At 31.7% G+C, this 25,745-nt stretch overlaps 1 protein-coding gene across 1 annotated transcript; it reads left to right on the top strand.

Annotated features, from left to right (window-relative positions):
• The first annotated feature begins 1,430 nt into the window (after positions 1–1,430).
• LOC126775005 (pupal cuticle protein 36-like) lies at positions 1,431–8,686 on the top strand. Its single transcript, XM_050496716.1, has 3 exons — positions 1,431–1,481; positions 2,344–2,956; positions 7,818–8,686. Exons 1-3 carry the CDS (start codon positions 1,473–1,475, stop codon positions 8,117–8,119), a joined length of 924 nt encoding a protein of 307 aa, XP_050352673.1. The 5' UTR covers positions 1,431–1,472; the 3' UTR covers positions 8,120–8,686.
• The last annotated feature ends 17,059 nt before the right edge of the window (positions 8,687–25,745 follow it).

A 25,745-nucleotide genomic window follows, 5' to 3' on the forward strand; every position in this document is an offset into this window, starting at 1 on the left:
AAATATTTGCTTATAATTCAATTCATGCTAAAATAAAATAAAAATACTTAAGGAAACCTGCATGTTTTGGAATATGTTCCGCCGTGTGTGTCTACTAACCTGCATTAAAGCAGCGTGGTGGAATAAGGTCCTTCGTCAAGGGCTTGACAAGCAGGAATTTTTACAGATGATTAATGTACTTTCCTTTTTCAAAATAAAATTAAATTAAATGATTGTTTGATCTACAGCCAGATCACAGATCGAATTAAAATTAACCACATTCCTTGAATATCACTAGTTTCAGCGCTGTCGAGTTTAGTGGTAATGGAAAGCTACAAAAAATAGTCATATACATTTATTTACAATTATTTCTCGGCTTCAGCTTCTTCCGCATTTAGAGAGATATTAGATAAAAAAGTACTCATATAAAATTTCATCAAAATCGGTTTAGTGAGTAAGCTATGAATGTGTAACAGACAAAAAGAATTACTTTCGCATTTATAATATTAGTATATATCAATTAAGTTTATTTAGCTCATTGCTAATATATAGCTTAAAACAGAAAGAAATACAAAAACATTTTTGAGTAATTGAACCATACGACTGTTGGTATTATAGTTGCGTTCCTTCAAATAAGCTCCAATAATAACTGTAAAAAGTTTTATTACAATCGGCACGAATAACAAACATAATTTCATACATACAATATTAAAATTTTAACAATAATCACTAAATAGCAATACTAGAGAATTAAACCTACACCCCTCATGACTCACAAGTCATAAGTGAGTAAGTTTCTTTGTGTATGTGCGTGAAACATCCAAGTTCAAGTTATATTTAAGTCATCCATGCAATTTTTAATGTTACGATTTCGAAATATTATTTAACACAGTTAAATAAAGGCTTATATGAATATATGTTAATCTTTTTCTATTGCAATAGAATATACATACAATTATATTGCATTGATCGATGTTTTGTAATATCTACTTAAGCTTATTATTATTTAAGTTTGAAATTTAACTTAAGTACAATCATAAGATTTAATCATTAATTGTTAAAATATATTTAGAATAAAAGTAAAATAATAATAAAATATTTATGTATTATAATGTATGTATAACAAAATAAAATTCAAAATCCTTCAAACATACACTTGAAACTTTCGCTGACATCAATGAAAGATTAAGTTAAAAAAACAATACGAAATATTTAAATATTTAAAAAACAATTATTATTTAAAACACTTAATAAAAAATAATAATAATTAATATTCACTTGCTACCAAAAATGTATAACATATGGCAGAAATCGTCCCTTACTCGCTACATTCTATAAGGGAGACCTCACTGCCGCGATGCGCTGTGTACGGCCGTGATACCATTTTCATCAAGCATTCTAAGCCAAAAAGGTATATAACCATCAGATCATCAAAGCAGAGCACAGTTCATCGCCAACCATCCAAGACGCACCATTGAAAATATTATTTCAATATGAAACTGGTGAGTTTATGAAAATATTAATTTCTTTATAACGAGGAATCCGGTCGATATGGATTCCATTGTTTCGAAGGTTAAGTGTTGGTTATTTTGGATTTATTTGAATATTATTATATTTATTATATATAATTTTAATTATATTCCTGAGGGAATCTAGCCATTGAAATTTTTGATTTCGAAGCTCTTATAAGGGTCCTTAAATTTAAATTCATAATAATTGCCCTCCAAAAATATATTTTAAAATATCCTGTAAATAAGTCTGTTCCTTAGACTATTTTAGTGTGACTTCCTTAGCAATTCTCTAGCATGTCAGTGCTAATATATAAGCGTGTAAACTAATTTTGAAGGTTAAATTAAATTATGTTTTTCATCGCTATTTTCTCAGTATTTCTAGTTTTAATTGCAAACTTTAATTAGACAGAAATTTCATGTTATCATAAAAATTGAATTTCAAATAACTGACAATAGTTATGATTACGGGTTAACGAAGGTTTAGGTATTTTTACTACCTCTAATCTGGAAATTTCAAGAAAAAATAGTTTTTCTTGCTAACAATTACCTGCATAAATATTAACTTTTCACGAACTTATTGTCTAGGATGTATTTTACGAAGTAAGAACAATACGAAATGCTTAAGTCTTTAACATTTAAGCTTATTGACATTTATGGACCTCGACCTTTCGTAGAAAATAACTTAGATTCGTTATATAACTTTTACCATAGAAATAAAGCGATATATGTATAGAACAAAAAACTTATTTTCTCTTATCTTTTTATTAAATATAAAACTAATTATTTATCTAATATTATAGTAAGTTAAGAATTCGAGGTCAAAATTGGTAATAAAGTATTTCTTCAATTGCAGTTAGTAGTTGCTGCTATCCTCGGTGCCTGCTCAGCAGCCCGTCTTGACAATGCCTACCTCCCTCCTAGAGGAGGCGCAGGTGCAGGTTATGGTGCGGGATCTGGAGCCGGAGCTGGTGGTTTCGGATCAGGTTTCGGTAAAGGCGGAGCAGGCGGTAGTGGGTTCGGTGGTGCCGGTGCCGGTGGTTACGGCGGAGCTGGCGCCGGTGGGTTCGGAAACGGTGCTGGTTTCGGAGCAGGAGGAGCAGGCTCAGGAGCTGGTGCTGGCTCTTATCAAGGGGGTTTCGGAGGCAGGAGCAACTCAGCTGACGCTAATGCCCAGATTCTGAGATTGAACAACGAAGTCACGGCCGAAGGATTTTCTTACGATTTTGAAACTTCCAATGGTATCAGAGCTGATGCGTCTGGAGTAGCAACCAATGGTGTTCAATCTCAAGGCAGCTTTGCTTACAAGGGTGATGATGGCCAAGACTACAGCATCACTTACACAGCCGATGAAAATGGCTACCAGCCACGTGGTGCCCATCTGCCAACTCCTCCTCCCATCCCTGAGGCTATCTTGAAATCCCTGGAGCAGAACGCCCGTGATGAGGCTGCTGGTATCATTGATGATGGTAAGTCTTTCACCTCTTAAAATATAGCTTAGTCTTAAATAAATAATACTGTTCTTCACTTAGTAGTAGGGCTTTGTGTAAGTACGTCAGGTTAGGTTCCACCCAATCATGGGATATTCTACCTATAATATATATAGGGGTGGTAAACAGATACCATCAAGTTGCCCATTCGCCAGTCCACATTCCTGTTAAATAAAAAAAAACTGCATATGGCTTAATTTTTAAATTTACTTTCAAACTATTTTCAAATATAGCCATGATTGGCACCCAAAAATAAGACAAAACACACACTTACAAAATTATTATATCAGTAAGAAATATTCAAGTTCGTTGATAGACATTAGTTTTTCAACCTTTAGAATATATTTTTTTCATAGGTTCTCTGCTATAAGTTAGGTAATTTTAATAGCGATGTATGGTAACAACTTTTTTGTCTGATTATATAATTTATTGGTTCAATAATTATGAAATAAGACGTACATAGGTTTTAGCTTGATGTACAAAAAGCGCTCACCTGTTTGATGATACAAAAAAAGTAAACGTGCTTTTAGTTTGGTGCAAATAAAACTTTTCGGTTTGTCAGTTGTATTCACTAAAATCACTAAGTGGACAACTGATATATAAAGATTGGAGTTATTTCAACCAAGTATAGTGAATAATCTCATAGTCTTGCTGTTGTTCCATCAGTAATTTATAAAGTAACAATGATTTTTATTCAAACGAGACTAAAAATTACTTAAATATATAATATATTTTTTTCCGATTTAGGCTCTCATGTTTCATGTAATATAAAAGATTTTTTAGTTGAACATTTAAAATCAATTAATTTTATCTATAAATATATATATCTAGATAATTAGAAAACTAACTGAAACTGAGAGTCTATAACTTGTCAGTAAATAAGGTCACAAACAGATATAAAATGTGATGGAAGACACATCCAGTTGCAACAGTTCGCGTAATCGTTAGGAACCTATCTGGGGCAGGTAGTGCAGAGGTCGAACTTTAAGTATCTAAGTATTACAACTGCTAATCACTAAGACAGCTTTAGATATCCTAATTTAGCTTTGAAACATCTATGAAGAAATGTAGAACAGAATTTAAAAAAAAATCGCCTGATACCTTGTATATTAAAACTTCTATATTATGTAACGATCTGAAATATATAATCTTTAATAAAAATGCTCCAAGACATAGAACTAGTTTTGAATATCGTGAGCATTACGTCAGTCATTCATATCACAAATCGTTAGAATATTGGCGTCGTGACCACTATCCGCGTTCAAGGCGTGGCGAACAGCACCGATGTGCTCACATCCTTTAAAAAGGTTATTCCTTAAAGTGAAGGTATGGGAGCGGACGATCTATTTACTGATCTTAATAATAGACAAAATCGTGATATGAACGTGCAAGTTCCGAATATCAATCCGTTTATTGTAATTTTCTAATTATTTGTCAAATAGCAAATGACGTTACGAAAGATCTGTTTTGTTTAATGAAATCATTAAGCAGTCAGTCTTTGAAACAGTTCGATTTATAAATTTATTTCTAAACGTCATATTATATAAAGTATGATAGATAAATAGTGTGCTTACTGGAGATGCAACATTATTATAATCTTTAATGTAATGTTACTACATTTTAATCGGGATCGTAGAGCTGACTGAACAACGATTACTTTCATATAACAATTTATGACAATCACGTTATTGGTGATTGAGCTTAGATTAAATCATATTGACAAATATGATGAAATATTTCTTCTGTGTCCAAAATAGATTGCAGATTTTCATCACATACCTTCTATACTAGATTTGCAAATTCTAGTTACAATGTTTTATTTCGCAATGAATGCGTTTGGAAATTAAGGGCTGGTAGAGTAATTCTAATATTGCTGCATGAGAATTCGCATTATGACCGTTTGCGAAATGAGATGCGCTGCCATATTTTGTAACGCCATGTTTACTTGATAGGTCTACAAAAGGTAAAATGAACGGCGTACGTGATGAACTATAATATTATATTTAAAATAAATGCGCTTTAAAATATTTTTAAAAGGAATAATAATGGTCCAAAGATTGAACCTGCGATTTTCAGAAACGATATGAGCAACAATCTTGTGGAATACACTTAATTACTTTATTATCATATTATCGAGATTATATTCACAATATAATTGTAACGTTTAACTCACAATAAAGTTGAAACGATTTCAACACGTCCGTTTTGTTAATCCTAAGATGCAATCATCTCGTGACAAAGTTTGTTCAACGTAACAAGGAACGTATGGGAACCGTTAACAAAGAGGGTTATCTTACGCGTCACATGTTAAATCATTCGCTTTGAATATTTCTCACATTTGTTCAATGGTCATTGCGAGCTCAACTTCTTCTGAAGAAATAATCTGAACGATCGTCAGGCTATTATTTGATATTCGATATGAATTGTTATCGACATTTTACGATTATGAACGAGGTTAATTTTTCTTTATATGAATGCAATGTTATCTGTATAGGTTTAGTTGCGAATATCAGTCGTTATTTGTATCATTAGTAATAGAGGTCGATACAACCATTTCGAATTTATTATATTGGTAATAGTAAGAATAAATAGTAGTAATAGAAAGAGAAGGGTTATTTTTTTGTAGAATAGGAATGCGGACGAACATATGGGCCAGCTGATGTTAAGTGGTCACCAACGTCCATAGACACTGACATAGTAAGAAATGTTAACCATCGCTTACATCGCCAATGCGCCACAAGCTTCTGGAACTAAGATTTTATGTTGTATATTAATCTATCACTATCGCATGTTGAAATAAAAAGAAAATGTAATGCTATGTACTTACCCGCATTGAACCCGCGATCTACGGTTAAGAAGTATACTAATCATTGGTTTATACATCTTATTTTTTATATGCGATAGCTGCTTTTATTTTATAAATAACTAATTTTCACTAGCGGCGTCACCCGCTTGTTAGGGGAGAGGGGTACCTTATGTCTATTTCTGTATCTGACACCGTGTATGTAAAATTTCATGATTATCGGTTTACTAAAAAAAAATAGTTAAGCGTAATAGACAAAGTCATTTATAATGATAAAAATATCACAGTTTTACAAAACTCATTCAACTTAAATCTATTTTAATGTAAACGCAATTATAATTACATGAAAGTCTTACAATTTTTAACCGGGTCAAATCCTTTATGCAAGCTCTCAACCAATGTTATAATCTCTCGCTAATGTATAATAAAGATTGTATAATATCTAATTGAAATATTACGCTGGGAACGTTTTGAAACGTTTCTGAAAATCAATTTAATTCCGCACAGAACAATGAGACGAGATGGCCCGGTGGTTACACGTGAATCTTCGAAGATTACTGGTTCAAATCATACATAATATTATATATAATTATAGATACATATAGAACCAAAGATCCTTGTAAGGGATGGTATAAAACTTTAACTGAATGTTGCTCTAGTTAAGTAAAAGGTGTGAATCTTGCAAAGGTCGCCGCTTACGACTTGTATATCGGAATTGTTTCCGATCGCAACCTTGAATAGCTTTCGGAAGAGACTGTACGGTGGGGCCAGTAAACGTGCGGGTAATGTTATATGAGTATATTAATATCGTACAAATATTTAACAAGCCAGCACGTCAGGAAATATATAATTCTTTGATAAATTACAGTTATTATACTACTAAATACAGACGATAGTAATTTTATAAGTTATGGTATCGACTGTGGGTGATTTTTTATTAGCTACATACATATATATTCTAGGGTACAGAGAGTTTCAAATGATTTAAGGTTCTTTCCCTACTTTTCACAATAATTACTAAAAAAATGTTATGTTAATATTTCCACCAACCCGCGTTGGAGCAGCGTGGTGGAATAAGCTCCAAACCTTCTCCTCAAAAAGAGGAGAGAAGGCCTTTAGCCCAGCAGTGGGACATTCACAGGCTGTTACGGTACGGTTACGGTACTAAAAAAATGACAGTATCTCGTATAGAACGTGTGAAATATTTATGAGTACAGATTTTCAATTTTAATCAATTGTTTTATATTGTCTTTTGAGAGAAAGTCAAATACTTCGTTCACATATCCAAAGTTTATAATCTTATTTTACATTAAAGAACAAAGTTACAATCTGGAATATGATCGATTTATGTGATTCAATAATTATTATTTATGTTGTAATTAAACTACCATTCAATACATTATAAAATGCTTTATATAAATACTATAAAAACATATGACAAAATTGCATACATTATAATATTAATAGAGTTTTTTTTATTAAATCGTTTATCGACTTAGGAGCTCCAACGTAATCATCTTGGCAATTTAGATCATACGTGCGTGTGAATGAAATAGACATGTTGCAATTTAAAATACTTTAAACTTGCCATCAACCATTTAAAAGGTATATTTATAATAAATAATGGTTAGCCGTTAGTTGAAATTCGACCTTAATTCAAGGTTAATAAAAGTGAGATTTCACATCACAAATTATAAGATACATTGTTTGAAATTCCAATTTTTGTTTGAAAAAATCAATTTAGTAGATTATTTTCTACATTGCTTATGTGATTTTTTTTTTCTATCCAATAATTTTCGAGTTATTTTATAGGAAAAATAAGGCTTAGCTGGTCAAAACCTTTTCATTGTTAAATAAAAAAAAAACTTAAAGAAATATCAAAAACATTGACAATATGGACGTAAACATGTTTTTTTTATTTAACTTAATAATTGTCTCCACTCGCGGGTTCACCCGCGACCCTTTGTTTTTTTATGTACATCTGACAAAGTTTCTTAGCGATTAAATTTACTTATTTTAAATGTTATGTTTTCCCAGGTTCATACCGCGGAGAAGGCGCTGGCGCTGGAGCTGGTTCATATTCTGGTCAAGGAGGATACTCTTCACCATCAAACCAATATGGCGCTCCCGCTCGCGGCTTCGGTGGCTCTGCTGGTGGTTCCTCCGCCTTCAGTGGCTCTTCGGGTAGCTCAGCTTTCGGTGGCTCCACTGGTAGTTCAAGCTTCGGTGGCTCATCCGCATTCAATGGTGCTGCTTCTCGTCAATACCTGGCCCCCAACGCTGGACCCCGAGGCTCTGGCAACGGCAACTTCAACTCCCAATCCGGATACCGCTACTAAACGAGGGACAATGAAATATATTAGCTCAGTTTTATCTTAAACGAATCCTTTGAAATACATAGAAATCCTTTGAAATATAATGGAAAATATGAAAACCACCGAATTTTCTCACTGGATAACGACAACAAAAAAAACATCATATTTCGTGATCACAAAAACTTAGCTAATAATTTTCCGTGAAGATAAATTGTTATTTTATTTTTAGCGCCCTCTGTTGATAATGAAAAACAACGAATAACGCTGTGAATCGTTTATGTTATGCCCTGTATAAATGCTAGGCAGTATCAAAGAACTTGGCTTTGCACTGCCATGCACCTACTCAATACTCATTAGTCTATTTACAGAGTCTTTTCCCTCTCATCTTCATTAATGATCTCAAATAACATTCTGCACTCTTACATTTCATTTCTTGTTAAATAATTTTACATATAAGCTCTAGATTTTAAAAGGCTATGTAAATGGACAGTTCTAGAAATAAGTTGATAAAAATGTATAAAAAAAATAATGAACATTAGTTTATAACAAATTGTAAATATGATACGTAATGAATTAAAGTTGTAAAGCAAATTTATCATTTTTTATTTACTCGTTAAAAAAATTAAAAATTACAATGTGCTTTTATAATCTATATACATATATAGTCAAAGTCAAAGTAAAAAATCTTTATTCAATATAGAAGCGTTACACTTACTTATTGATTGTCATAAATCTACAACCGATTCGGAAATAAACACCTCATACCTGAAAGAACTGGCGAAAGAAACACAGCGGGATAAAATATATAGTAACGAGATTCATTGATCAATACAAAAGCGTTGTTAAAAAAGACGCGCGCTAATTTAAAGCCGCCATTTTGTTGGTGGACAGAAAAGTAAAGTAGTTAATTAATTATTAGCGTGACTTGTTATTTGTTATGTGTTCAAATGTGTTACTTCGATTTTTAAGAGTAATTGAGTAAGTTTAACTAAATTTTTATAACCATATTTTATAGTTATAAGTTTAGCTGAAACTCCATCTAGCGGCAAAATACAACTAAATAAAAACTTTACAATAATATTATGATATTAAAATTGATATAATAGAATCGTAATGGACAATATAAAATCTTTAAAAAAAACGGAAAATCGAGAAAACATCTTTTTTGATTGGTTGGTAAAGAAATAAAATGGCACAATCTCAATAATCAAGAATATTATATCACTTTTAACTACAGATAAAAATAGTTATGAAAACTATAACAGTTTTATTTTAAAACATCAGCTGTACCAAAAAATAAAATAATAAGGATACAGGATCAGATGTGTTGTCTGAAAACTGATAAAAAATGGTGCATACAAACACCAAGGGCCACTTTGTGTCGCTGCGACAGCGAAATAAGTAACAATGTGGGACTTTTAACATACTAAAATAAAAACGTAAGATGTATAAAAACTTGTATAATAATTGTTATTAATGTTTATATTTGGCTAATGATAGGACCAAAATTTTATTATATAAATGCTCTTCGATAGATTACTCTCGATCAGTCACAAATGTATTTGTTATATATAAAATTTATATTTAATAATATTTTAGAACGAATGACTGACATACCATGCAGTAAACCTAAGCCCAAATTCTGTGCTAAATTTCATTCTAGTTTGAGACCCAGCGTTTTGCATTTTTTAGACGCTGAAATTTAGTACAGAAATTCCTTATGGAACGTATTTAAGCAATAAGAAAGGATTTTTCAAAAATAATCTCCTAAGGGTATTAAATGGTGGTATAAATTTACTGGTGGTAGAGCTTTGTGCACGCTCGTCTGGGTAGGTACCACCCACTCATCAGATTTTCTACCGCAAAACAGCAGTACTTGGTATTGTTGTGTTCCGGTTTGAAGGGTGAGTGAGCCAGAGTAATTACAGGCACAAGGGACATAACATCTTAGTTCCCAAGGTTGGTGGCGCATTGGTGATGTAAGCGATGGTTATCATTTCTTACATGCCAATGTCTATAGGCGTTTGTGACCACTTACCACCAGGTGGCCCATATGCTCGTCTGCCTTCCTATTCTATAAAAAAAATGGGGGATAAGGGTTTGCATGGATGTTGTCATTTCTGAAATAGATTATAAGACTTATGTTAAAGAGTAAAAGACTGCCCTTAAAGCTTTTTTGAAAATTCATCAGCTAAGAGGAAAAACATAAGATAAAAGTTTGTATGGGAGTTCGTAATTTTTTAGTAAAGTAGAAATAAAATAATAACTATTAAGAGTTCTGTTTATGAGTATTGATTGCTATAACAGTGTTTTAAAAAAATATCAACTAAGATGGTGGAATTGGGGATGACACTTTGTATAGAAGTTCTCCATTTCAATGTAAAAAAATCGTTGGTTTCCTGAATTTTATTTTCTGAAATGTTATATAACTTACTTTTTCTTTATATATTCGCCGGGAGGGCAAATGACTCTACTCCACCTGATGGTAAGTGGTAGTAGAGTCCAAATGCGATGACGGCCAGTACAGACGGGAAAAACGTTCTGCACTGGCTAGTGCATCCGCCTTCGCCTTGCCAGCCCGCAAGATGCCTCTTCACGCCTCGTTTGAAGGAACCCGGGTTGTAAGAGGAGGGGAACACGTGAGCTGGTAAGGAATTCCATTTTTTGGAAGTGCGACAAAGAAGGAAAGTTGCCAAATTTCTTTGTTCGCGATGGAATTGATGTCACAGTTAGGCGGTGACATCGAGAACCAGCTTGCGTGGACTTAAGAACGAAGAGGGAAGCAGGAATTAGAGAGAATAATTCCTCAGAGCACTCGCCGTGATACTGTCGATAGAAAGAAATCTTGTAGTTTTGTCTTGCAAGATGATTCGGAACCACAAACCAATAATAATAATGTTTTATTTATTTATTCACAAAAAGTTTACAAATTGATGTATAACATTTAAATACTAACTAAATAATGTGAAGATGGTGCTTGCAATAGATAAAACGTTCTACAAGACATCGGGCTCCCGATTATATGAACAAAAAAAGAAAAATAAATGTATAAAGTGAGTAGTAAGAAATAATAAAAATATAAAGTGGTTTAAATTAAATTAAACACATACACGCCGTATGTGTTTAATTTAATTTAAATTTAAGGGTGTAAATAAATTAAATATTGATTCCGGTTCCGATTACAATGTATTTTTATGGAATTATGACCTGATTCTGATGACTAACGCTTAGGTCCATACGAAGGAAGTTCTCAACAGCATTGACTCGTAAATTTTGTATAAATTTAAAAGCTTTTTTTATATGTTTTTAGTATTAATTTAATTTACACTTCCTTACCTAGTTTGACTGGTAGATAATACTTTTACCGTATACGCTAAAGCCTAAGTCTGACTTTTGTACAATATGTACATATTTAGCAACTACTGAAACTGATTTTATAAACACATCGAATTTCTTTTAAACCTTGATTTTATAAAAATAGAACACCGATCATACAAATTGATGTAAATTGCTCTCAATTATGCTTAAAAATTCAAATAACACAATTGAAAACATTCAACAAATAACAAGTCGCGCCAATAATAAATTAATGAATTTCCGCCCACCGACAAAATGGCGGTTTGAAATTTGTTTGGTTTGTAGCAATAAAGGAATCTCATATATGTAGCTGTAATAAAGTAATAAATAAGATTCAAATATTTTCTTTAATATTCAGCATTTTCATAGTCAACCTTAATCATAGTCTAGTCTAGATTAAGACAAATTGCATTCTGTCTAATTCTGCAACGTTATTACTGTAATTACGCCTAATACCACCAACCTTACTAGGAAGCGAGATTACTAGGACCGTGAATGATTATTCTTTACACGCTTAGGAAAATATTTAAAGCAGAAACGATTAAGTGATTTAGGCGCCAAGGTTTTAATATAAATTAATGCTGATTATATTTTAAGCAACATTTTTCCATTTAATGTAATACATAATAAGTTTCAAAAAATCATAGTTCTCTAGACCAATATCGACGTCGTCCTGAACAATTACGGCTGCTTCTGCCACTCTTAAAGGAGACTAATTATTATACATGTATATATTATAGTGCACAGGAATGTGTCAAAATACAAGTGCACTTTATTCTCTCACTCTCATAATTCGATGTCAATAAAATTAATGCGATAAATTTTTATTGGTCCGACCCAGGTTTTAGGATCTAGGATCACTGTTCTGGGGATCTGTGGCCTAATAAGCTTGCAACTAGATTAAAGTGGTGCGTGCACGGGTTTGAATCATCGGTTAAGATCCTTATCTCCGAGCCACTGTGGATCAACCATATTAACAAGTAATAGTATAACTAGAATGATTCTGTACACGAGTCGATTGTATAAACTTGCTCAGGTTTGAACCCCAAATTTTCGGTTAAAATTCCCATATTCTAACCACATGGCTATTTCGGCATTTCGTATATTATATTCTTAAGCGAACTGTTATTCCTAAGCTGATTAAATTATTCACATTGATTTAAGATAAAATAACAGCGACAAACAAATATTCGATTATTATTTTAACAGCTCTGTTTGACAGGTCTATTTTAAGCCTATATTGTAATAATAAATAACTATGTACATATAAATTGTTATATACTTCTAATAATTGCTCTCGTAGTCATCATCATCGCAATTAGCTGAGAACTGAAAGTATAATAGAAATGATATCAAACACTAAACACGTTTAATTTGAAAACAAAGGCTTGAAATGACAGTAAGCTTACGACCTACGGTGTAAGCCTACGCTTAAGGATTGGTATATATATTTTTTTCCATTATTAATAAGTTGGAGCACTGGCAAAAGGGCCACTTGATGGTAAATGGCTTCCCACGACCGTAGATATTAGCTTTGTATGATATTTGAAATATTCCTTACATCGCCAATGCGCCACCAATTAGTGGAACTAAGAAGCTATGACCCTCGTACCTGTAAAAACTCTAGCGCACTCACCTTAACACAAAACACAACAATATTACGTACGTTTCGTACATTTACAAGTGGGAAAGCTGTACCATTTGAGGACCATTCAAAATTAAAAAAATATAAATTTTTATCGATAATATGCGAGACTTAAAGATGGTCACCAGGTTTTAAATTGTCATAATATATATCCATAGACATAGCTACTGACCATAACATTAATAATTCTGTACAAAATTAGTGTTTTGAAAAGGTTTAAAACTTTTAAATTTATATTGTAAGTTTTTATGCCATTTCTAAAAAATTTCATATTCTATGTCAGAGGTATGTAGTTAATGGAAATAATTGAGTCATTATTATTATAATCATATTAAATCATACATATTTGTAGACTAAAGTATGAGTGGATTGGTGTCTCGATTAATAATAGCTTGTACTTGTAATGACTGGAGGGCATCCGCTTTGTCATCGAGTAAAATAAAACCGCCTTTATTTATTAGTTTCAAGCTGACAGTATACAGATATAGAGACTTTTTTTAACCAACCTTTATGATAGGAAGATATTTTTTTTTTTTTATAGAATAGGAAGGTGGACGAGCATATGGGCCACCTGATGGGAAGTGGTCACCAAACGCCCTTAGACATTGGCATTGTAAGAAATGTCAACCATCGCTTATAGCCAATGCGCCACCAACCTTGGGAACTAAGATTTTATGTCCCTTGTGCCTGTAATTACACTGGCTCACTCACCCTTCAAACCGGAACACAACAATATCAAGTATTGCTGTTTTGCGGTAGAATATCTGATGAGTGGGTGGTACCTACCCAGACGAGCTTGCACAAAGCCCTACCACCAGTAGGTATCAATTTCTATTAGTTCTAATCGTTTTTAGTTCCTTTTCTAAATGTGCTTTATATGAAATAGGTTAACAAATATATATTTTTTAATTTATACATATATTTCAACTCCTTTCTTTGTCGCACTGCCAAAAAATGGAATTCCTTACCAGCTCACGTGTTCCCCTCCTCTTACAACCCGGGTTCCTTCAAACGAGGCGTGAAGAGACATCTTGCGGGCCGGCAAGGCGGTGACGGCTAGTACAGAACATTCTTCCCGACTGTACTGGCCGTCGTCGCGTTTGGACTTTACTACCACTTACCATCAGGTGGAGTAGAGTCATTTGCCATCCCGGACATATAAAAAAAAAAAAAAGCATGTTTTGTATTTTTCTCTTTGCGGTGTTCAATAAAGTATAAAGTAAAGTAAAGTGATCGTACGTATCTTTGTTTTCCATTATTTTAGACTTATTTATCTATACAAATACATAAAATTAAAGTGTCAGTCTGTGATTTCAAAATGACTGCTTCTTTCTAAGTTATTACTCTGAGAGCATTAACACCGGCAAAGCCGCGTGGTTTTCTAGTATATAATAAAATATACAATTACTACGTGATATGAAAATCGTAAAACCGTAAATGGCCACAAGGCTCCAATACACATCACTACCATATGCCTTAACAAGTTACATAAGATTATCTATCTAGTTCAAACAGATCTAAAGGAAGATTCATCTGACCTCACGCATCTCGGTGTACATGGCTCGGCAAGTCGACCATGTTTAGTATGAAATGTGATGCTATAAATGGTATGAAGATGAGCGTTGGAGGACTTACATTTGTCCGCATTTGTACGCACGATGTGTTCGCGATTTTTTATTATTATTAATAAGTAAGCAAACTGACATTAATATGATATTGATACATTAGTAGTTTTGGAATATTATGTCTGTGTAAAATTGTTAGTAATTGCAATGTCGTTTCTGCCAGTTTTAACACTGACACACTCACCTTTCTAACTTGCAACACGACAATATTAATCCTGCTATTTACATATACTTAAGTATTCAATGTATTTTATTCTATTCTATTTTCATCATTTTGATTTTATTTTTAACTATTGTGTTATTTGATGTGATAAAATGATGACGTCATACCAATTGAAATTGTTTTTTTTCGTATTTATCGACTATAAAATATTTAAAAAAGGGGCAAACAGACAGGTGACTCACCTAATGGAAAGTCACTAACATCTCCCATGGACCTGTAGCACCGGAGCGCCTGCAAGTGCGACTTTTAAAGAATGAGTACGAATTTTTCTTGAAGGTTTCTATGTCATATCGATTCTGAAAAATCACAGACGAAAGCTTAGAAAAACGCTAGTAATATTTTAGCATATATTTAATAAGGTGTTTCAAGTAGTTAAAATATACAAAAAAAATTACAGTTTTTAATATCGTATGCTTACGTTATTTTTATAAAATTTATCAGAACGATAAAATGATTGTTCTAGAATATTATTTTTTTGGTCAAAGATTATTTTACTTAAATTATTTCGTTTCTTATACGTATCTAAAATTTAATAAGATCTTTATCTTCGTAGTAGTTATTTTAAAAATGACATGTTACCGTAAACGTATATAGTAAATAATATATGAAAATGTTGTCTTTCAGTCTGCTTATGCCAACATTATCAGATTACAAATATTTTGATACATCAATGAGACTTCATTCGTCCCCATGGAGAGGTACAAAAATGTGACTACCACAGGACACCTAACTATCAATTTTGATGTTTCACAACCGCTTGTGGAGTATCAAAATTGGTAGTTATAGAAATTATTTTTAATAAAATAAAATACTTTTATTAATAACATTAATATACTTTTCTTATGATTGTTATAATAGTAAACAACAAAGAAGATTTAGATTTTTTTGATTTTGAATGTAATCTATAATATTTTTTAACCAATCAAGACCAAACTACTTTATTCAAGTAGGCTCTTAAAGGCACAATAACTCTGTTGTTACACTTTTTTATCAATCGAAAAATCTACATGTAATAATCTTATTATATAATCAAGGACAGAAAAAAATAGTAAGCTTATTATAATAATAAAAATAGTAAAATAAATCAATAAAATCACACATGCCATTAACAATTATTTGCGTTACACTACAAGAAAAAGCCAATGAAAGATATCTGTTTGTCTGTATCTGATTTAACACCCACTACAAAAATTTATACACACTAAAATTATGAATATTAAACAATTATATATAAATATTTGTATTTGTATTTCTATTGTAACAAGTATATACAATATTTGCATATTAATACACAACTAATAAAAGTTTCTCTCCATACTGACTTGGCATTCACATTTAAAAACGAAGTAGAAAAGCGAAGTTGTCGCTGAATTAGTTGGTTTTTGCTTCCGAAGACTCGAACAAACTACGGTAAAAAACAAATTATCTCCAATAATTAAAAATTGTAACTCAATGCAAATGTTTAAATCCAAATTAGCACAACATGTTATAAAGACTTATTTTGAATTTTAATTATGTACACACCTACTACCAACGTATTGTTTGCCAATTTAATTATTATTTTCTTTTTTATATACTCGTAACGACATTACTTTTTTTATAATGAGATTAGTATTATATTTCTTACTTAATATTATATTACTTTCACAAGATTATTAATATTAAAAGAACGACGAACCACTTGCATAATATTTTCTTTAAAATTGCAATTTTTCTCATGTAAGTGAATGTATTATCTTTTTGAGGAATAAATGTCTATAAACTGAAACTTTCAAATAATTGCGATAAAGTGTGTGTAGTCCCTAATCACGAAGACACACCAAGTCGTCACGAACGCACATTAAGCTCCGAGAAACTGAGAAAATTATTCTCCGCTACTTCTAAATGGCTATACATTATTTATGAGACTAAAAAACCTTTTTTTGAACAATTATACAATTTATCGATTAGGACGTATAATGTATAGAATAATAAATGTATAATTAAATGTATGAAAACCATGTTTGGAATGATTACATATATTATATGTACTATATTAATATTTATTAATGTAAACGTAGATTTAAAGATTAATTGATTTCGTTTCGTCGGTTTGGGCGGATGATGTAACAAACGTGCAAACTCCCACATTTATTTACTATTAAGTAGGTAGTGGCATAACACGTTGATAATGAATTGCTAAGTACGGGAATTTGTTACGTCATCATCGCCACGTTAACAGCTGCGTCACGCCATCTTTTCAGGCCATCGGTCTACCAGGCTGGACACCTGGACTGGCTTAATTGTCTATATCATACTGGCTTATAAAAGACTTGGATCTTATCACAGTACGCTGCTCCAACCCAGCAGCAGTCTTGAAGCTTTTTTTTATATATTATAGGTAAGTAAGGCGTAGGTAAGTGGTCATCAACACCCTATAGACATTGGCATTGTAAAAAATGATAACCAACGCTTACATCGCCAATGCGCCACCAATCTTTGGAACTAAGATGTTATGTCCCTTGTGCTTGTAATTACACTGGCCCACTCACCCTTCAAATCGGAACACAAAAATACCAAGAACTGCTGTTTTGCGGTAGAATACCTGATGAGTGGGTGGTACCTACCAATCTTTGGAACTAAGATGTTATGTCCCTTGTGCTTGTAATTACACTGCCCCACTCACCCTTCAAATCGGAACACAACAATACCAAGTACTGCTGTTTTGCGGTAGAATATCTGATGAGTGGGTGGTACCTACCCAGACGATCTTGCACAAGGTCCTACCTTTAAATTTTCAATAATGCTTCCTTAGTGTGTAAAAGAAATCTGTTACAATTTTTTATGTATCGCCAGCCAGTTATCTATTTCATAGATATGTCACAATGATAACTAATATCATTTATCTGTTTGTGAAATTTAATTTAATATATTTCATTTGACTTGAAGTCATAGCTCCGATTCCATCAGTCACTGATCGTTACAGCTTGGCTAGGATTTAAATTACATGCCTTATGAGTCACAATCTTGGAATATCGTCTCCATTAGCAAAATCGTAAATCAAATCTTTGCATATTTGCACGCAAAATACATTTAAGTAGCTATTCTATGACTTGAGACTTTGTATATCTATAATACTAGTACTTTTATAAGCCTTTCAAACGTTATGTCATGATACGTTAAATACTTACATACATTAAATTGTAAAAATACTAACGGCCTAACTTTCGAACATTGCTCGTCTCTTTCAATCATTATTGATTTGACGTTTGAAAAAAGGTGACAAAGCATTGTTTAACTAATCACCCGCTACATAACGTTTATAAATAAGCAAGTAGCAGCTTAATTCGACAGGTATATTACACATTAGTGATTCCTTTAAAGTTTTAAAAATGGAACATAACATTCAGCTTTTAAAAATAATTATTTTATATTTAACGTCCTTAGATATAAACGTTGCATGCGTGTTTAACTAAACAGCCACTGGGCTGTTTAGTTAAACACAGATCTCTCTCTTTCTGACATTATTGATTTGACATTCGAAAGAAGAAGACAGCATTGTTTAACTAATTACCAACTATTTATAATCAATGCAATAAAAGCTTTACGATTCGCCAATCTACTCCTAATTATATTAATTATATGGGTAACACAGCTTAGTAGCTTTAGTTGGGTAAAAACTAATCATATGTTAGATTAAAACTATTCATTAATGGCAAATTGCCTGAATAATTCGTGATCACTTACATATAACCAGTTCCGTTTCACACAAAACTGTTGAAAAGGTCAAATTCAATAAAACATTAGGCATTAGGCCGGTTACAAACGATTCTTTATTTTATAATTATATTATTAAGGCACGGTTTCGAAAAGTCCAAATATTTGCCAATAATTAAGATTCCCTAAATTTTATTTTTAGCCGATTTCAATAAAAGGGTTAATAATAGGATACATAAATAAAATTAACTTAATTCAGTTGTAGGACTTTGTCTGAATGTTACATACATTTATAATTCACATAGTAATTTAACTCATATGACTTTATGTTTCCAAAATCCCTTCCCAAAACCCCTGGCACGTTCATTGTTTTATTTATATCTTATTTGAAGCTAAATTATGTGATATATGAAGTATATATTAGTAAAGTTTTACTATTCTATTATATTTATTTATTTAGTGTACAGGAAACAAACAGTGAAATAATTACAATAAAATAAAAAATATAAAACAATTCATAAACCAAAACAGTTTCCATTTATAAATTAATCATAAGTAATTACAAAACAAGACATTTTTTATATTTAATAGGTGCATGAAATTATATAATTCATATATATATGTCCGCATGTAAGTCAATTTTGTAAGGTGCACTTCTGGTGATCTCATTTGAGTAAAAGTTCAAGGTGGAAACGAAATGCAAAACAAAATCAAATAAAACATATTTGTTAAACGTCACACTATAAACTGAAAAATGAATGCTTAATATAAATAATTGATAGAGGATAAATTAACTGATAAAAACGAAAATAAGTTTACGAAAACTCCTTGGCGCTTGTAGTTGTACCTTTGATTAAGATCCAAGTCATTTTTTCATGTATTTATATAATTAATCTAAATTAAATAACATTACTTAAATTTAACTATCGATTATTCAATAAATCAATTCTTTAAAAGTCTATTTAAATAATTATATTGTCTGTCAGCAGCTTTATTATTTAACTAAAAAACCAATTCACGATTTAATTGATTTTTGCCGGGGCTATTTATAATTTTAATTTTAACAAGAAATAAAAGATGATTGAATTAGACGATACATTTTTTCATTAATTACGCAATTAATATAATTATAGCGGTAGTGAAGTTAAGACGTTATTGATTCTGTTTTACATCTGACAGTCCTTAGTATTTTAACCGAGTTCAAAGGTTCTTTTTATCTCTCGTTATTTTGTATGACCTATCGATATTTATTTATTTATACACTCGGGAACTTATTAATAGATTTACTAGAATTATTAAATTTAATAAATAATAATAATAATAATAATATCCTGGGACATTTTTCACACACGGCCATGTGATCCCAAATTAAGCTTATACAAAGCTTGTGCTATGGAAACCAGACAACCGATATACTACATATACTACTTTTCTTTTGTAAATACATACTTATATAGATAATTACACCCAGACTCAGGACAAACAGACATGTTCATGCACACAAATGTCTGTCCTGGGTGGGAATCGAACCCACAACCTTCGGCGTAAAAGGCAAGTATCTACCAACTACGCCAACCAGCTCGTCATAATAATACATATATCGTCATAATAATAATACAAATAATACATATTTTGTTTATTGATCAGTAAAATTTATTTTGTATATTTAGTTTATTTTATTCTAAATAAATATATAAGCGTTTCCCCTCCCCTTAAAACCCCTCAACTCAAAATTTTGGTACTTATCATGAATACAAAATATAAAATTATATATTATATACCAGAAAATCCACCGGCAATAAAAATATGTTTGTGCATTTAATATAACATAAATTAAATAATTCAATTCGATTTAAATCACAATTAATTTAATTTTCTACTCTCATTAAACCCTCAAGGGGACAGTTGTTTTTTTTTTTAATTTTTATATGGGATGAGTCTAAATTTATGCATAATGTATTTAATTTAAGAAGAATTATTAAAATCAGTTCACAATTTGCCAGAATATCGAATTAATATACATCGAAAAATGTTTTTTATTCAAAGTCGAAGTCTAAGCGAGCCATAAATCCACGAGGCAATTAGTTATATATAAGCAAAATATAACTGCATATATTCCTTAAAGAATAAATAAATAAATCTATATAAGTTCAAAGGTTGCAATGAGTTAAATCCGTCTAAAAAGTTTTTGAAAGTAGCAGATTTTATCAGGCGCTGTAGTTTTATTGTATGTTCTACTGGAAAAATCTATGGATGAATATTTCAAAACGAAGTCCATTTGACTACTAAGTAGGTATAACTATTTAAAGATGATCTTACAAAAAAAAAAACAAGCGAATATTGTAAAAAATCCTCCCTTTATTGCAATTCGGTATGTTTTAATCTGACATATGCATAATATTCCACGATCTTATTTATAAAAGTTGCGAAGCGGCTGTTTAGTTAAACACTCACTTCTCTCTTTATGTCATTATTGATTTGACATTCGAAAGAAGAAGACATAGCGTTGTTTAAACAATCTCTCTGCAAACTAATTACACTGCGTAAATGGCTGGCCGAAATCGGACAGAAGGACATCATCGCGTTCTATTATGAGCTGTAGCCCGAACTCCAAGGCTAGGCCCTTCGACATTTCTGGCCTCACATTCCGGAACGGTTTATGGCTGAGGCCTTGTAGGCCTAGGCATAAAACTGGGGTTGGCTGTACACGCAAAAATAAACCTAATTAACATGGTAATAATTTATAATAAGCCAGCACTTTGCTTATAATATTGAGGGTAAGACTGGACAAGGCTAGTCTCTTTTGAAAATGGCCACCGTGAACAAAATTCGTTTGGAAGAAATGACATTAATAGTCAATCAGATTATATTTTTCACATAAGGAAGTATTGGAAACAAGCGTAAGGGATTAACGAAAAACTTCTTTCCAATCATTTCAATTTATTTCATAGAATTATTACATATAAGTTCCGTGTTTGGTGTTAAGTATAAGCTTAATCCAATTCTATAGATCAAGTTTTATAACTTTTAAAACCAGCTTTTATTTATTACTTGTACTTAAACGAATATATACATAATATATGTGATTTTAATTGTAAATAATTAACATGTGTTTACTTGAAAATTTCTTGGCGCTTTAAATTTACTTTTAAATCGTATATATATATATATACTATATATGTATATATATATATATATGCCTTATAAGCACTTTATAAATAAATATTTTATAAAATTAGACATAAAACTGTTACGATTATATATATATATATAATTATTGCGTAAAAATAAATAAACTTATTTATTTTAATTAATACTTTATTATACGTCGTAAAAATTATAAATAGAAAAACATATCATGAGAGTACTTATAAAAGGCATGCTTATTTCTTGAAGAGATGTCTCCTAGCACACCAAAGAAGAGTAAAATAATTAAACGGTAAACTTATTTAAGATAGTGATAAAGGCATTGATTATTTTTGGAATCGCTTATGCAATCTCTTATAGACAACAGTTAACATGAACATAGAGAAGAGGATAATGAATATATCAGGAATATAGAAATAAATAAAATATATTTTTCATAAATAAGTATGTACTTTTATATATCATGTGACCAAGTGACATATAAACATGAATTAACTACATTAAATTAATGCTTGCCAGTATGATGTGGACGTTTATCGTCCGATTAACATACGAGGCTCTGGCGATCGACTAATGACGGTATAACCAATCCATCTAGGCTAAATACTGCAGACCGATGACGGGCAGCACCATCTGTGCTACGAGCTACGCTCTGCGTTCACCAAGCCCAGAGCAGTGATTACGGGCAAAACTGGCAAAGGTGGCGCTCATGTTAAGGGCAATGAAAATTGAGAGCTGAAGATCAAGCTCTGAGCCATCGGAAAGACCTATGTCCAGCAGTGGACTACAGGATGATGATGACGTATACCAGGGTAGTGAACCGGAAACCGAAAACCGCTGCTCAGCTCATGTATATAGTATATTTTGCCTTTTATACGACACAAAATATAGATATTCGTTTTTAAAAATATTTATCATGTAAATTAATCAATTATTTGTTTATAAAAAAGCTGTAATTAAGTAAAAAATACATATGTATCTGACATATATAAACATTTATAAATAAAAGAGAGGAGCCAATTATGTAATTATTGATGCTTGATCAAATTGTACCTTGATTGAGTTGGATCGAATTCTTTCATTATCTTTCTCTGTGTAGGTATACAACAAAGAGGTTTTATATTGTATCTTTAATCGATTCGTTTTTGATTCTATTTATTACGTATTCAAAATTGTCTGTAACTATTTATATATTTATGGTTATCGTAGCTGTTTTATATTAAACATTACGCTTAATTGTAAAATAAATTGGAATATTAATAAGCGGGTATTACTGGTATTTTGGTATGTCAGTAGCGTAATAAAAAAAAATTGAATGGTGATTATGGTACAATAAATTTTTAATTAATATAGGTAGACTGAGAAATGAAAGAGCTGATAGCAAGCGCTCATCACCGACTATAAGCATTGACATTGTGAGATGTATTCATTCCATCCAAATCATGCGCCACCAACCAAATGGAACTAAGATAAAATCTCTTGTATATTACACTGGCTTTACACTTGAAACTATAAGGCTCAAAATATGGGTAATATAGGCAGAAATCCGTTCCACGTACTAAAAGTAACTTTTTGGACTAAAAGTTACCTAATTAAAGGGTAAAATTATAAAATATTGTCCGACCGCAGTTTCATCCGCACGAGGCTGCGGGAGAGGAGGAAGGTGTTATGTGTATGTCCTTTTCTGTACCGTTAACAATAAACAGACATGATTATCGATTTAGTTAAGAGTTTAAGCGTAACAAACATAAACTCATTATCATAATTATTTAAGTAAGTGTCTAAATATTATCTATTTAACTGGTGGCAGGGTTTTGTGCAAGCTTGTCTGGGTAACTACCAACAACTACCCTCTCATCAGATATTCTACCGGAAAACAGCATTACTTGGTATTGTTGTATTTCGGTTTGAAGGGTGAGAGAGCCAGTGTAATTACAGGCACAAGGGACATAATATCTTAGTTCCCAAGGTTGGTGGCGCATTGGCTATGTAAGCGATGGTTAACATTTCTTACAATGCCAATGTCTATGGGCGTTGGTCACCACTTACCATCAGGTGGCCCATATGCTCGTCCGCCTTCGTATTCGATAAAAAAAAATCGGAACATTTCCTAACTACAAAATGTTAATCCAATATAAAATGTTATGATAACATTGTATTCGACGTGTACTTTTAAGTTATGATTTTTTAAGCATGTAGGAAGCTTTTAAAACGTATAAACTTTAAGTAACTAAGTAGGGCTTAATGGAAAAAGTTAAAAGCTTATTGCATATAACTTAACCTTATTTACACCAATATTGTAAAGCAGGATAGTCTGTATGTTTGAACATTATAATCTCAGGAACTACTAGTCCAATTTGGGAAACTATTTTTGCGTTAGATAATTAATTTATTGAGAAAGGTTATCCTACAAACAAAACATATAGTTGATATTAATAGACTTGGATAGCGCTTACACATATAAATTAATCATGAAGATATTTGCATTGAAAATAAAGGCAGTCGAACACCTAACGTCCCGTAACTGTCACCAATAAAAAAAACATTTTGCTAACGGCTGGTATTATCAACGAGGTTATTTCTTTAGTGTCCATACGGTGGCACATATACTCGTAAGAATGTATTTTTTCACGGTTCTTATTCTATTCTGTTTCTTGTCGCCACTAGGTGGCGCTGCCACACATTATTTTCTATCGTTCAACTGATTGCCATTACAGTTTATATATAAAAAGAAAGGAAAACGCCAGGTTTTACTGGTAATATAAATGCTTTTTGAATCGAAGTTTTTTATCTTTAATTTTGAGCATGTCACATCATAACAAAATCAGATGCATTTGCCTGTTCACTCATAATATTTAAGTATGGACTGCGTCGTGGCTTAAGTGGTGGGCGTGGGTTCGAATCCTGGGTCCATCCGGGTCCACCAAATAAAAATGTTATTAGGTCAAGAAACTATCAGTAGCATTTTTTGAATGTTGACAGCAATTACACGTGATAAATATAACACGTATGAAACCGAGTGGCATAGCTTGCTTTTTATGAAATAGTTTTTAACATCAAAATTACTTACATTATCGTTAACCAGATACTGTTAAGTGGCTTAAGTTTTTTTTAAATATTTTGCAAGTAAATGATACTATCGTTTCCAAGCTAGCATCCACCACGTTCAAAAGCGTAATTGTAGTTTAAATTTGTCTATTAAAGTATCAAATGTCATCTTGAGAACAGAAGGGAAGACCAAGTCTCTCATATCTAGTTTTTCAAGCTTCCTTCATATTCTATCTATACTAAAGTATCATAATTTAAATAAAATCGGTCCAGCGCTTTTGTCGCTTTTTATGTTTTAATAGATCTTTAGATAAGGATTGCACTTATGGTAAGAGAAAGTAAAGTAACAACCAGTAAATCCCCCACAGCTGGGACTTCTTTTCTCTTATGGAAAAGGAATGGAACTAATTCCACCACGCATCATTGCGGATCGATTGATGTACATGCATTTTATTATTTATTTTACATATTCATAAAACTCAGTACAAAAATATTATAATATTTTTGCAACGTAAATTGATAAGAGATATATTACTCTATTGGTAAACGATTTAATTGTTAGTATAAATTGCTATACATTTTTAATTTATAGTACGTATATTTATTAAGATCTTAGCTTTGATTTAATGGAAATGTTAATATCAAAAAATTAAAAATAAATGCCTATATACATTTCATTGGCTATAAAATTTACTAAAATACTTACATTGGTTACGATATTTTAATTAACCGAAAATTACAAAAAAAAACACGTATACGTGATTCGCCAAATCCATCAACGACTTACAACCAAAAAAATACGCTTGCAAAACTCAACAAACGAGCTAATTTATAATGTTCATCTATTCACGAACATCAAATTACAAGCACGTTCGAGATCCGTACCCAGCAATGAGATAAGGCCTGAGA

Source organism: Nymphalis io, chromosome 17 (assembly GCF_905147045.1).
Source record: "Nymphalis io chromosome 17, ilAglIoxx1.1, whole genome shotgun sequence".
Taxonomy (NCBI): Eukaryota; Metazoa; Arthropoda; class Insecta; order Lepidoptera; family Nymphalidae; genus Nymphalis; species Nymphalis io.